Source organism: Mustela erminea, chromosome 16, assembly GCF_009829155.1.
Source record: "Mustela erminea isolate mMusErm1 chromosome 16, mMusErm1.Pri, whole genome shotgun sequence".
In the NCBI taxonomy this organism is placed as follows: Eukaryota; Metazoa; Chordata; class Mammalia; order Carnivora; family Mustelidae; genus Mustela; species Mustela erminea.
Window position 1 is genome coordinate 68,357,375 of NC_045629.1, and position 14,822 is coordinate 68,372,196.

A 14,822-nucleotide genomic window follows, 5' to 3' on the forward strand; every position below is an offset into this window, starting at 1 on the left:
ACTTTCTCACTTTAGGAAAAAGAAAGTCGGGGTTCCTAGAAATTCCTTGATGTCCCTATAGTCAGCATGTGTACTGGAGCTGGGCAGATTTTATTAAGGGATAGGTTCAAATTAAATAAGACAGTTGTCATGTATTTTAAAAACGAGCTTAATCCCACAAGATCTGACATGTATTCAAAGGACTTGTTATTTCAAAGACAGTGGGCTCCTGTCTGTGTGCCGTGTGGTCCGCTGACGTCCTCATGGGTGGCACGTGAGAAGTGCCTCTACCCTCGAGGTCCAAGGCAGGCACTCAGTTTACCCTAAAACCAAACAGATCCTGCGTGCCATGGGAATCCCAAAGGAAGTGGGGTAGAAAAGACAGATGGGGCTTATTCCACTGTCGAAACCGCCATGACCCCAACTTTTAGGTGATTTTTCTTTTCTTTTGTTTATCATATTTAGTGGGAGGAAGCTAAAGAAAAAGATTTTCATTTGAAATCAGAAAAGAAAGCTTTGGCTCTCGCAGATGCATCCAGAAAGTGCTTTCTACAGAAAGAGACAAATGATGCTTTAGAACATGCCGGACATGCGTACAGGAAAGGTGAGTGTCCGTGAGTGCCTTTCTCTTCGTGCTGTCACAGACCTGTCACTGAGTATGCTCTGCTGTTACAAGTCCCCAAGGTGTACGTCATTCACGTCAATGCTCAGCTAAAAGGTGACCACTAGTTGCCTTTTCATTGGTTGCTGGGACTTGTTTTTTGTTTGTTTGTTTGTATGTTTGTTTTAAAAAACTCCGATCAAGAAAACTCTCACGCACGCTGTGTAGTTCTGTTTTATTCCCTGGTTCCATGGTCCTGGTTAACCTCCTTAATCTATGAGAATATGATTTGCTCCCAAAGGGCTTCTAGTTTCTTTTGGTAAAAATGTGTGCTTCGCTAACAACTGGTCCTCAAAACAACAGCATAGCAAAGTAGCGCAAGCAGAGTCACTGTAACCGTCAGGTTTTGGTGCCGGACTTGCAGTGGCATCAACTGTGAAAACCTAAATCACTTAGAATTCTTTAATCAAATGCAGTTACAATGAATTTTTATTTTACTACATTTTGCATCATTCCAGTCTTTTTTTTTTTTTTTACTGTATATGGATTAACCTTTTTTTAGTAACAGTCTTACTGATAAATAATTCACATGCCATACGATTTTATGGTATTAAGTTGCCATATGTAAAAATACATATATATTCACGGAGTTGTGCAACCATCACTGTGATCAATTCTAGAACGGTTTTAGTGCCCAGAAGGAACCCTCTATGCATTTGCGGTCACTCCCCATTTCCCCTCCCCCCTCTCCCAGCCCCTGGCCACCTCGGATCAACGTCCTGTCACTATAGATTTGAATGTTCAGGAAACGTTGTATAAATGGAATCACATCCTCTGGTCTTTTGTGTCTGACTTCTTTCACGTGGCGCGACGTTCTGAGGCTCGTCCGCGCATCAGCGTGTCACCCACCTGATGGCCAGTGGTCCACTGCAGACACCTTCCACTCTGAAATTTATCCATTTGTTGTCAGCTGATGAGCCCTGAGGCTGTGTCCACTTCTGGGCGTCTGTGAATAATGTCGCTGTGTGCCTGGCTTCTGTAATCCACACATTCGAAAAGTAGAAATGTAGGTTAGACGCCTTGGCATTGAATTACGCGTACTTCTGAAACTCGTCATTAGCTCTCAGGCTCTGGATTCGGGTCCCGCGGACCACGCCCGGGGAGGGAGGGAGGCGGAGTCACTCCGCACAAAGCAGGTATTTCCCAGTGGCTCACAAGAGGCAGTAACAGGGGAGCTGCTGCCTGCCGGGGACCCTCGCACACTCCCCCTCCTCTAGACAGAAACGATGCTTGAGGCTATTAGAGAAGCTGTGGCTTTAGAAACAGGAAAAAGGAGGAAACTGCAGCAGAAGTTTCCCCTTCTGTCTTCAGTCACCTTCCTGCTGGGTCTTCCCACCGTGCTGCCTGTTTTTATGACTTTACTAAATTTCACCAATGAGAGATAATTTGGCTAATAATCATCCATTTTTCAAAAGGCAAAGGGCTACGGATTTGTCACTTTCTTAATCAGGGTGTATAAGTGAAATCAGTCATTTGCTCTTAACACTGGGAGATAATCAGCTGTAATTAGGAAAGCGGCATTTTGATTTTTGATTGGCGGCGAGCGCCATTTGTTTGTGCCTCGGGGCCTAGAATGGAGGCACCAGGAAGTAGGAAACCAGTAAGAATCTGCCAGGGGCAGGTCATTTATTTAAAATTTTTTAAATGTCAGGGGGCCACCTGGCTGGCTCAGTCCGTTAAGTGTCTGACGGTTGATTTCGGCCCAGGTCATGATCTTGGGGTGCTGGGATCCAGCCCCGCAGTGGGCTCTGTGCTCAGTGGGGAGTCTGCCTGAGATTCTCCATCTCCCTCTGCCCTCCCCACACTCATGCTCTCCCCCAAATAAATCTTTTTTTTTTTTTTAAGATTTTATTTATTTATTTGTCAGAGAGAGAGGAGCGAGAGTGAGCACAGGCAGACAGAGAGGCAGGCAGAGGCAGAGGGAGAAGCAGGCTCCCGGCTGAGCAAGGAGCCCGATGCGGGACTCAATCCCAGGACGCTGGGATCATGACCTGAGCCGGAGGCAGCCGCTTAGCCAGCTGAGCCACCCAGGCGTCCCCCAAATAAATCTTTTTAAAAAATAAATAAAAATTTTGCTTAGTGTCAAATTTTTATTACCAGTGAGGAAGAAATTCTTGCTATTTTCTAGAAAACAGGATCTTCTGGACAGTGTGAATGGCCCTTGCTACCCCTAAAATCCATGGTCCCTAAACTTAAATTGTAACTGAAAAGCCATGTCCTATAAAATGATATTAGCGCAGTTTTAAATGGGCAAAGGATTTGAATATACCGTTCTCCAACGAAGGTACAAATGGCCACAGTACACACACAAAAAGACGCTTAACCTCATCAGTCACAAACCAAAACCATACAAACCAAAACCACATGAGGAAAAAAAAAATGTAAAAATACAAAAACAGAATGAGATACTAGCGTGACTGTAATCCAACACAGCGAGTGTTGACAAGGGTCCTAGAGAAAAGGGGATGGTGCTGCAGGTTGTGCGAAGTGGCAGCCACTTTGGGAAATAGTCCGGCAGGTTCTCAGAAGGTCAAACACAAAGGGGTCATGTGACCCAGCAGTTGCATACCTGGGAGATGGGAAACACACCCGTTCAGAGAAGTCGCAGCGTTGCTACCATAATAGCCGGGAAGTGTAAACAGCCTGGAGAGCCATCAGGCAAGGAATGGATCAACACAGATCCATATGGTGAAAACTTAGCTGGCAATAAGAAGGAACTAAGTACTTATTTATGCTGGAAATTGGAGGAACTTTGAAATCTCTGTACTAAGTCAAAGGAGCTAGACATCAAAGGACACATATCCTGTGATTTTATTCGTATGGAATGTGTAGAACTGGCAAATCCATAGACACAAATAGTAGGTTAGCAGTCTCACAGGGTTGGGAGGGTGACTACTGATGGGGAGCTTGGGGTGACGGAAATGTTCTAGAGTTAGTGGTGATGGTCGTGCAACTCTGAACACACTAAGAACACTGAACTGTACACTTTCAAGAGTGAATTTTATGGCATGTGGGTTCTATCTCAGTGAAACTGTTACTTTAAAAGAAAACATGAGTACATGGCTGTTACCAGGTGGGGACCAGGTTTCTAATTACTGGGTCTTTAAAAAAAAAAAAAAAAAACGAACAGGTTTGGAGCATCGGGGAGCACACTTCAGAGGGAGGATTTCACGGTGTGGTGTGGGATCCCAGACTAGGTAGCAGGAGCCCCGAGTCCTAGTGCCAGACTTATGGTAAATGAACATAGGCGTTTAAGTAAAGTTGGCCAGAGTCACGGATTTATTCAGAATTGGTGACTGGTCTTCAGTTTCCTCATTTGTAAAATGACAACATTATAGACCAGGTAGTCTTTAATTTTGTTCCAGTGCACCATTTTCTAGCCATTGATGGTTTGTGGGCGTCTCTGAGACTCTTCCCAGAAATATGCACATGCACATAGACACACAGAATTTTCCTTTATGATTCTTGTGGGTTCCCCAACCACAGCCTCCATGAACCCTGCTCATATAGGACAGAACTTGCTAGATGTAATAATCAATGGAAGAAAGTTGCCTGCCGTGGGGATGGTTAGACCAGCTGGAGAGAGCTCATGTACAGGATACTTAGAGATGTTACTGGAGAAGATAGAGGATAGGGACCTTCAGTGCCAGGCTCAGGAAGTGGGCCACGTGCTGTCTGCCATGCTGGCTACCCAGCAGAATGACCTGGAAACTCTACTGTTGGGCTCACCTCCTGGGTAAAGAACTCGGTGCCTGGAGTTAGAACGGAAGAATTTTAGTTTGTACCTTTTTAAAATTGTACTCTTAATACAAATTCAGCAAATAAATACTGATTTAAACTAATAAGAATCACCTTTGGGGCTTTAAAATACATTACATTAATAAGAATAAGTTGCAGTACAATAAGTACAGGAAAGAAACTTCGAATTTTTGCTTTATTCTTAATGTACTCAAATGTGTTACTATTAGCATTTATTATTTTTTTGTAAATTGCAGATTGTTTTTTAAAAACCCTTTTAAGGACCTCCCCAACAGTGGATTACTTTGGCAGATCTAGGATAGGAACTAGGAAGCTGGGTTTTTGTTTTAAAATTTTTCTGCTCAGCCAGTATTTGAAACACAGCTGTTGGCAGAGGGAACCATTCCGTGCTAGAAGAGAAGTGATGTTCACACCATGGCCTTCCGGAAGAGGAAGTAAACAGCCAGGGGCAGGACGGCTTTGGGGGACAGATGATAGACAAGGGACAGTGAGATCTCAAATGTGGAAAGATCTGGAGAACCAGTATCAGATCAGCTGTGTGTGTAGTGAATGCCGGTTATCCCGCTTCTGCCGGGATGTTCGGGGCTGGTGAGCTCCCTACCTGATTCCACTTCTGCCAGTATTTTATTTACAAGCTCTGTCTCCTAACGTAAAATTGAATATGCCTTTTTTTTTTTTCTTTTTTAACTCCCTCATTAGAAACAGTTCTTTGGAGCAAACGCAGATTACTTGTACTACCTCTGCCACAGGACAGCCCTTCAGATGTTTGACAATGACTCTCACATCCCATGTCCTCACACCCATTCAAATTAGTCATTTGGTAATCAGCCCCAAACAGTCTTAATGACTCATTGAGCTAAAACTGTGAGTTAAAACCATTAGCTGCAGCCCTTAAGACCAGGGAAAAGGCATCTTAATAAGTCAGTGTAACTCATTCTGGGCCTGACTCCTGGAAGCTCGGACCCTGTGATGGGAGTAGAAAGAACAGTCAGGACTCTAGCTGGGCTGAAAAATAGGAAAAAGGACCTGGGTGTCTTCACTGAAAAGCCATAGGAGTTGGGGGAACGGTGAAAACATAGCCGAGGGACCAGTAAAACTTCTGAGATGCGAGTGATCAAGGAACGGGGGGAGGCACCCTGCTCCGCCCGCTGTTCTGGAAGTTTGCAGGGGCAGCCTGCCTCTCGCTGGTTCTCCCGTGCTCTCTGTTGGCGCCATGAGGCCCTGCCCGCTGGTAGCTGCCAGGGGTGGGCCCTGGGGAGTTCTCATAATCTTGTCCAAGAAACATTTGGGATCTCTATCCTAACATCTCTGTTTTTGAGTGGTTTGTTTGTTTGTTGGCTCTTTGTTTTAGCTAAAGGTGTTTTTAAAATATGTCACCGAAACTTCAGCTCATAACTGCCCTTGCCCTGCCCTTAGAATGGGGACAGTGCTCTTCCCAGAATAGAAATTGGGGACTTTTCATCCTTGGCAGATGTCATTTCCTGGGGACCATTTAGAATTCAGAAAGGCTCTCCACTCACTCCCAAACCTCTTCTGCATCTCCTCCCTGTTACAACAGCAGCGTCCAGGGACCAAAACGGACAGGTCGCCTCCAGCTGTCTGCCTCGAACCTCACAGCTAAATGACATTTTGGAAATGGATTCTTCAACATGCAGTGAGTTGATAAGCAAGCACTGTTTCTTCTCTCATTTACAATTTCACCTTCATCTAAGCAAGACTGTGGCTTGAATCGTGTTTGCGCCATTCTGATGCCATTTCCCCAGGGCGTGGGGATAATGGAAATCCTGAAATGGAGACAGCAGGGTTCTCAGCTCTTCCAGCTGGGGAAAAAAAAACCGGATTAGACCGAAACCAAGTAGAGAAAATTTGCCAGATGGATGGCACTGATGCGATTTCCTTTCTCTAATACTAGTTGTAGGTGCCTACACAAGTCTGTCACTAGCTAAAGTAATGATATTCACAACTAGGTTTTACACCCTTGTGGAAAGAAAATCTGAGCATTAGTTTTCAAAGCTATTGTGTATTTGAATTTTCTGAATGTTCTTCTGGACTGGGCTCTTTCCAGAAGCCACTGAAGACAGGGGTTTGCTGGGGGTGGGGGGCGCTGTGATGGACGGCTGGGGCCACTATCCGGAGACCCGCCCAAGACAAACAGCTTCATGCTGATTGGCCAACATTTGCTTCCCTGCAAGTTTTTATTTGCAAGGGACCAGGTGGAGACCTGATACAGAAATACAGTCACAGCTTTAGCCCATAAAGGAGCTGAAGGTTTTCCCAATAAAGTATTTGATTTCTTTTTAAAATGGGGGAGGGAACAAGGAACATTTTCAACAAAACTATCATATAGAAGAAACAGAATTTAACGAGATCTTTTGAGTTCCTTTAGAAGAACAGTCTTAGACAGTGTCCTCTGAAGACAGGCTTTATAAGAAATATATCTAGTAACGAGTCGTGAGATTGCAGTGTTGTAAATTTTTGCTGACTCATGCTCTATATGCATCTATAGATTCTGTGTCAGAATGGGAATTAAACCAAAAGTCATGCATAAGTTGAATGAAAGTACACGGGACTTTCAGCGGTTCTTTATTCTGACATGTCAGAACTTAAATTTTTAGTTAGATAATTCTAAATTAGAAAATCAAGTCAAGACATTTGGTAAGCTTAGGTATTTAGCAGCAAAACAAAACACAAAAGTGGGATTCCTGTGGAGGAAAATACAGTTTTCAGAAATTGGAGCTGTTTGAATATGTAACTAAGTTTGAAAGAATTGTATTTTTAAGGTCCTTTTTTTTTTTTTTTTCAGATTCCAGTGTTTACTAGCCCCTCAAACTCAGTATGAAATGTCTGTTGCACTTGGACACATTGTAATATTTTAATTGGACTCTCCCTCTGTTGGCCACTATGAAACCATTTGATTTATTTATTTTTATTTAGTCATTGGGAAAATAGTCTTGGTGTACTTTTCTAAATATTAATTTTGGCAACTTGGAGTGCTTTTTCTCACGATCTTTATTCTAGTGAGGGAACTGAGTGTTGCAAAGAACTCTCTCATCCTCTCTTGGACATGATTTGTTCCTGATTCAAACAATTATCTATATCCCCCAAAATTAAAAACAAGTGCTACATAACCAAAAGCAAGTTAAGTTCTCTGATAGTCTCCATTCAATTTTACCAGTAAGTATTTGGCTTTGTAACTGGAACAATGTAGGAAACAAGATGTTAGGCTTTTTCGTTCAAGATGTTTGACTTTTCAAATATTCATTTCATTATTGGATTTTGGCAACGTATTTACCTTCAAAATAAATGCTGTATCTAACATCGGGAAATTAAACTATTAATTTTACTCTTTTTTTTGAAGTTTCTTTAAATCAAAGAAGAATGCAGTGGGACACCACGGAGCGGGATCTTATGGACAGAGTAAGAACTCTTCGCCAGAGACTCACCGCCCAGGCCCGCAACAGATGTCAGACACCTCATGTTTTGGCCACGTAGAGGGCTTGAGAGAGTCGGAGAGATACCTATTTTGCAATCAGTGACACTGATTTTTAGATTATTTATTTTATATCCCTACAGAGGGTAGCTTTTTGTATAGGAAAAAAATGTGTGTATAAAAATTATGTGTACTATTTCATTCTGATGCTTTTGGCTTGTAAATGGCTTCTTGTACTTTTCATAATAAAAGGTTTTAAGCTCTTAGGGGCGCCTGGGTGGCTCAGTTGGTTAAGCGTCTGCCTTCGGCTCAGGTTGTGATCCAGTCCCTTATATGGGCTCCCTGCTAAGTGGGGACTCTGCTTCTCCCTCTGACTGTCCCCCTTCTCATACTCTCTCTCTCTCTCTCAAATAAATAAATAAAATCTTTAAGAAAAATTTGTTTGAAGCTATTAAAGCTTGTTAGACTCTTTCAGTTTGCAAGGACCCGCATAAACTTCTGACTTGAGTTGACGAGGGTTTATTTTAAAGGTAAATGGAGGGGCGCCTGGGTGGCTCAGTGGGTTAAGCCTCTGCCTTCGGCTCGGGTCATGATCCCAGGGTGCTGGGATCGAGCCCCACATCGGGCTCTCTGCTCAGCAGGGAGCCTGCTTCCTCCTCTCTCTGCCTGTCTCTCTGCCTACTTGCGATCTCTGTCTGTCAAATAAATAAAAATCTTAAAAAAAGAAAAAAGGTAAATGGAGAAACAAAGACAGGAAATCATCTCAACAACTGTGCAGCCAGAAGTGAGAGAAGTCAGCAGGACATCTAGAGCCCCACTGTGTGTCTGGAGCCCCCTGTCACTCAGCAGCCGGGTCTCCTCTTCCCCAGTGAGCCCACCCTACTCAGAACATTGCCGTCTCTGTCTCTGCTTCCCCACACAGCCCCGGCTCCACAGCAGGGCTACTCACAACTTCATCATCTTGGATAATTATTTCCAGAACCTTCCTTGATCCCATTTCTAAAAGGAGAGTAGAAATAGCTCAGGGACCTGATGTGGGGATTAAATTAAAATGTAAAATTCTACTACTGTACTTGACGTAGAGCATGCAATAATATATAGAAGTAATTCTTGTGTCTGCGGTCATAAAGCATAAACTCTTTTTTCAAAGCATAATCCTAGAGTAAACCAAATACTCGCAGTAAGCAAAATGCTCTCTTGTCCAGCAGGCAAAGTGCTAATGCAAGGCACTGGTTTCCCAAGAGCACTTTCCTCAGCCTACTTTCCTGTCCATTTTCAGGCAGCTGCAAACAGGCCTTCATGGGCCACGCTGGTGCGTGTTTGGCAACAGCAAGTCACAGGATATAAAATGTACAGGGTAGAATGGAAAGCGGGGTGAACTCGAAATTGGTGAACTCAAAATTGCTTGCTCACCTGAAAGGATTGGAATTCTAAAATATCCTGATCCTGCCAGCCAGAATCAGCTACATAAAGTCAGATTTTCACCTCTACCTCAGGTCCCCTTTTTACCAGGATGCACACCTACTCAGCCTGGTTTTGCAAATGCACACACCTCTTTCATGGTGTTGCAGTATTTTTTTTTTTTTAAGATTTTTTTATTTAGGGACGCCTGGGTGGCTCAGTTGGTTAAGCGGCTGCCTTCGGCTCAGGTCATGATCCCAGCGTCCTGGGATCGAGTCCCACATCGGGCTCCTTGCTTGGCAGGGAGCCTGCTTCTCCCTCTGCCTCTAGCCTGCCACTCTGTCTGCCTGTGCTTGCGCTCTGTATCTCTCTCTCTCTCTCTAACAAATAAATAAAAATCTTTATTAAGAAAAAAAGATTTTTTAATTTATTTGACAGAGAGAGATCACAAGTAAGCAGACAGGCAGGCAGAGAGAGAGGAGGAAGCAGACTCCCTGCTGATCTGAGAGCCCGATGCAGGGCTCGATTCCAGGACCCTGAGATGGTGACCTGAGCCGAAGGCAGAGGCTTTAACCTACTGACCCACCCAGGTGCCCCACAGTATTTCATTTTTTAAGCGCCTGGGTGGCTCAGTGGGTTAAAGCCTCTGCCTTTGGCTCAGGTCACGATCTCAGGGTCCTGGGATCAAGCCCTGCATCGGGCTCTCAGCTCAGCAGGGAGCCTGCTTCCCAGCCTCCACCCCACCCCACCCCCACCCCCCTGCCTGCCTCTCTGCCTACTTGTGATCTCTGTCAAATAAATAAATAAAATCTTTTAAAAAAATAAATAAGTTTCCATTTACCCAGTGACAGTTACACATACTCTCAACCAGATGAAGCTCTTCTGTGAATTCCTCAGTCTTCTCTGACTAGTTCTCCCAGGAACAATGTTGATCATGTCACTGCCGTCACGGATTTCAGACATTGGGCATTTTCAGATGCTGTCACACGTAATACCTGAACTACATTTCTGATGCTCTCTGTCTGCTTCTCGACTATCTTCAACTTAACCCCAATGTCTTTATAATCTAAATTCTCTGGGACTTGAAAGCTTGAGCTTAGCTAAAATTTCTTCCCGCTCCAGATATCCATTCTTGAAGTTTCTCTCAAGAACTTCCTTGAGCTTGTTAAAGCAGAGAGGTTCCTAAAGGCCTTTTCATATTTATTACATCTATAAGGTTTCTCTCTGGTATGAAGTGATCTATGTTGGATAAATTTGGGGCTTCAGCTGGATTCTCCACATTGGCTACACTTCAGAGTTTCTGTCCAGTATGAATTCAGTGGTGTTGAATAAATTATTAACTTGGTTTAAGGCCTTTTCAGATTTATTACATTCATATGGTTTTTCTCCAGTATGAATTCTCTGATTTTGAGGAAGAGTGGAGCATTTGCTAAAGGCCTTTCCACAGTGATTCCGTATTGACCAGTACAGCAGCAGTGGTGACAACAAGCGCCACCAATGGCTTCATATGCCAGCAGGGGTGCACTCGGCACAGCTGCTGGGGTTCAGGTCTAGACCCAGCCAGGAGACAAACCACAGGGCAGTTTGAACAGGAAAAGCTTCAGGTCCTAGGTGAGTTACTCAACAGTGATAGGAGAGGAAGTTAAAGATGTCCAGAGTGTTCTACAGGGTCCCTGGGACAGAAGGAGAGGAAAGGACTGACTGGGAAAGGAGGCTCCTCCCTCCGCAAGGCTCTGGTTTAGCCCTGGTGGGAGAAGTTCTATGGATTGCCAAGACCAGAGTTAGTCCGTGTCCGGGGCACAGACAATCCAAGACTGCGGGGTGGGAGGGCATGGGGAGGCAGCGCAGCCGCCCCTGAGTGTGGTCAGGGTGGCTCTGCACTGTCCTGGTCACAGGGCCATGGGAAACCGCCCTGCGGGCCCCATGGGGGCAAAACAAGGCTGGAAGGCAGGTGCCCAGAGTGGGTGGGATGTTGCCGCTGGCATCTGACCTGGAACGTTCCCTGTGATGGGAGGATTGTGACAACGCGGCCATCGGCAGAGGCCGTGAAGTCGCTACGAGACTGTGCACTCTGGGCACACAGCCGGGGCAGTAGCACTGGCTGTCCCCACACACTCCCGCTGACCACAGGGAAGCAGGAGCCAGGGGAGCAAAACAGCACCTTGGGAAGGAGAGGAGAAGGCCCATTCCTCCTGGCCGTCCTCCGGCGCCCCCTACTGCCACTTTGGCATCCTGCGCCCGGGGGAAGGGCTCCAGGAGCCCCGTGGGTCACCGCTGCTCTCAGTTTACCCTGCTGACACAGAAATGTGGACGCAGTGTGGGTGTCTTTATAATCGCGTTCAGACGCCAAAGGTTGCCTGGCATGATGTAGATGAAGGTATCCAGAAGGCTAGGAAGGTAGGAACGCAGGCGTGGGTGGATCACGTAGGAACTTGTCGCTCATGGGCTCTGGAAGATGCTCCCCTCCAGAAGGACCGAGTGCAGAAAGGATCTGCCAACTTGAAAAGCTCGGTGGTGGTTCTGTGGGTGAGACAGTGCCAGATGCCTCTGCTGACAGGCCCCCTGATTTCAGGGGAGTTGAGGGGGTTCCGTAGCGATCTGCTACCAAGGACAAATCATTTGGAGTCGTGGGCAGAGGAGAAGCAGTAGTAGTGGGGGCCGGGGGCTGTGGGTCATGGATGATGTGGTCCCTAAGAACGAAGCAGTTGGCCTCTCCTAAAATGTGGCTCGATGCAGGTAACAGGAAAGCGTCCCGATCTGGGGCTGAAAACCTGCCTTGAGTCACCACAGTGGAGAGCCATGCCTGCCGCCCTTTTCAGACCTAAACTTATTTCCAGATCCAAAGCCTCCTGACCCAAGGCAAGGCCAGGTCCCCCTGCTCCCCCACACCCCGCCCCAGGAAGGATCCTGAAACAGCGAGTGCCACGTATTATGCTATAAGTAACCCCCAAGTCTTCCCAAAGGGACCTGCTGCCGTTCACCTGAGGGACTGGCCCCAGCCCTTCCAGGGGCTCCGAGACACTGGCCGTGTCCCCCGAAGTCAAGGCTAACGGCGGCAGGTGGTGGGTTTGGGGCCGAGCTGGAGTCCCAGCGGAGGCAGGGCCGTGAAGCCGGCTGTGGTTGGTTTCCGAGTACCTGAACCATCACCGGGCCCAGCCTGGCTGGCAGACGGCAGGGTCTCCGCGCTGGCACCACGACGCGTTGAGTAAGGGGCCTTATGGCAGAGAGAGGGCCGGGAGAGCCTCGGGAAGGTGCTCCCTGTCAGGTCAGTGGAAGTACTCTCGCACCGTCGGGGAACTGCAGAGATTCGTGCCGCATCAGACGGCTGCAGGATGAAGGCGATCACAGCCAGCGCATCGCCATCGGTTGGCCGCGCAGGAACCGTCGGGGACCACCGCGGTGGCCGGTGCACCTGCTTCGGCCGCAGTGGCAGCAGGGCCCCCGGTCCCGCCCGGCCGGCGGCCGTCGACACCCCTGCTAGGAGCGCTCCCGACCCCCCTCCCCTGCCCCCTCGGATCCCGCCGCCTCCCAGCGCCGCACGCCCACGTTGCCCCGTGGTGCTCAGGGCCCTCCGCCGCCTGACCGCGCACGACGGCCCTGCCTCCGGGGCCAGGGCGGAGCGACCCGGGAGGGCGGGGTGGCAGGGGTACTGCGCCCTGGGGAAGCTGCGGTTCTTTGTCAGCGGCTTACGGGGTCGCGGCCTGTGTGCCGCGTGTGTCCCCCCCTGTCGTCGCGCCTCGGTCTTCCTTCCAGTCCTCAGTCCAGGGCGCGGAACACAGAAGGGAGACTTGACAGCGTGCGAGGACCGGTTTTTCCCGCAGGCGAGGCGAGCCCAGCGTCGCCCCGGAAACCCCTTTGCGGAAAAGCGCGGACTCCGGGGTCTCCCTGTGCACCCGGGGGCAAATAAAATCCGTCGTTCTGGCTGGAGTGGAGACGTAGAGCCAACAAAAGTATTGTGCCCCGTGTGAGGATCGAACTCACGACCTTCAGATTATGAGACTGACGCGCTACCTACTGCGCTAACGAGGCACCTACTCCACTGTTTCCGCCGGAGGATAATGAAGCTAGTGCTGGGGCCCGGTGCGCATGCTCAGACGAGAAACGGCGGCTTCATTTCTGTCTGCTCTGAGTTCCCAGACGCGAGCGCCAAGGCGAGCGCAGATCACCTCCCGCCGGCTCTCGAGTCTTCCTCTGCTTGCTGGACTGTCAGCAAACACTGGGGTTTGCTTGACCCCACTGGGCTGAGTAGAGAGGACACGGAGAAGTGGGATTCTTCCTGCTTCTGTACTGTCTTATTTTTTAAATAGTGCGTCAAAGCGTTTGCATACTCGGGATCTCGAGAAACACTCACTGGCACCTGCTGTATTCCCGGCCCTGTGCTGGGTGTTCACCGGGACATCCCCAGCCCCCAAGGGTTGGAGCGGAGGCGCAGGTGCATAATGATTTGAAAATACACACATTAAAAAAAAAAAGAGGGAGAGAGAAAAGAAAAAGAAAGAAAGGAAGAGGAAAGAAAGAGAAGAAAGAAAGAAAAACACACACATCCAGGCAAGCACACACGCCCGCCTTTCCGGCCCCCACCGCGGACCCCGGATCCAGCCGGGGCCCCGCCCCCCCGGCGCCCCAAGTTTGCCCGCGGCCGGGAGCTCCGCAGGCCGAGGCCACTCTCCGAAGCGAGAGCAGCTCGGGAAACAGCCTCAGCACCTTGGAAGCCCCCCACCCCATCCTTCCCCCAACCCCCAGTCCTTCACAGCAGCTCATTTACTACCTTCCTTGTTAAGGGAAACTATGTCACTACCATGCATGGAAAATGGTAGTGGGTGGGTTGGTTTGTTTTCAACACAGGTTAAAATAAACACATTACTATTAAACTAGAAAACACTCTCCCACGTACCGTCTAAAATCAGCCACATCACGGCTCACTTAACATCTGTGTATTTCTCTGGGTGTCAATTTTACCTTCAAAAACGTAAATGAAGAGTGAACTCCAGCCAGCGACAGGCTTGCAGAAGGGCTTTGGGGGAGTGTCCCGACGGTTGCCAAGCTTTTGAGAAGCCAGCAGTTTGCTGGCCCGCGGGCCTCGGGGCCCTGAGATGTTCAGGTCGATCCAGGCGCGGGGCACACTGACGCGCACTGCACAAGTCTTTCAATGTTTTCTATTTTCCTGAAATTTGTCGTTATAAAATGTTGCGGGAGGAGTTGTTTAAATCACCCAGAACTGGGGAGCTACGGTGGGATGTGGACGGGAACGAATGGCCACGAGTGTAAGGAGGTGGGAAAATGCCATTATCATCTCCAGAGCGGGCACCAGAACTCCTGGGAGTTGGGGGGGAGAAAGTCAGAGGTGGGGTGGGTGAAAGATCTCTATATTGGAGAAAGACCCCTGGAGTGGGAAGTCAGCGCGACCCACAGGGGGAAAGACAGGGCGAGCTCCTGGGCAGGGGAGGCTGGGGTGGCAGCACGGGGGAGGGGGCGGGGGACGACTCCTAAGGGCACCTTCAAGACTCCTTAGGAGGGGTCGCGGGGTGGAGCAGACGATCCTGGGGGAGCTTCCCCCACCCTCACCCTCCCCAGTGGAAGCCCCACGATCAC

General features: G+C 48.2%; 2 protein-coding genes and 1 non-coding gene across 5 annotated transcripts in view; 1 reads left to right on the forward strand and 2 right to left on the reverse strand.

Annotated features, from left to right (window-relative positions):
- Positions 1-8,140, forward strand: part of TBC1D31 (TBC1 domain family member 31) — a 67,689-nt gene extending 59,549 nt beyond the window's left edge. For 2 of the 3 annotated variants that reach the window (XM_032315608.1, XM_032315610.1), the window contains 3 exons: positions 445-583; positions 5,958-6,053; positions 7,758-8,140. In XM_032315608.1, coding sequence (XP_032171499.1) covers positions 445-583; positions 5,958-6,053; positions 7,758-7,891 — 369 coding nt within the window. In that variant the 3' untranslated portion in view covers positions 7,892-8,140. The remainder of the gene's footprint in view (positions 1-444; positions 584-5,957; positions 6,054-7,757) is intronic. The other variant, XM_032315609.1, reaches the window with a different exon arrangement.
- On the reverse strand, positions 6,047-14,143 carry LOC116574973 (translation initiation factor IF-2-like). The gene is made up of 3 exons (XM_032316010.1): positions 14,125-14,143; positions 12,212-13,214; positions 6,047-6,219 (listed from the first exon to the last, which is right to left on the reverse strand). Exons 1-2 carry the CDS (start codon positions 14,141-14,143, stop codon positions 12,277-12,279), a joined length of 957 nt encoding a protein of 318 aa, XP_032171901.1. The 3' UTR covers positions 6,047-6,219; positions 12,212-12,276.
- TRNAM-CAU lies at positions 13,187-13,259 on the reverse strand. Its single transcript has one exon. It is a non-coding gene; the product is annotated as a tRNA-Met (tRNA).
- Positions 14,144-14,822: the final 679 nt, after the last annotated feature.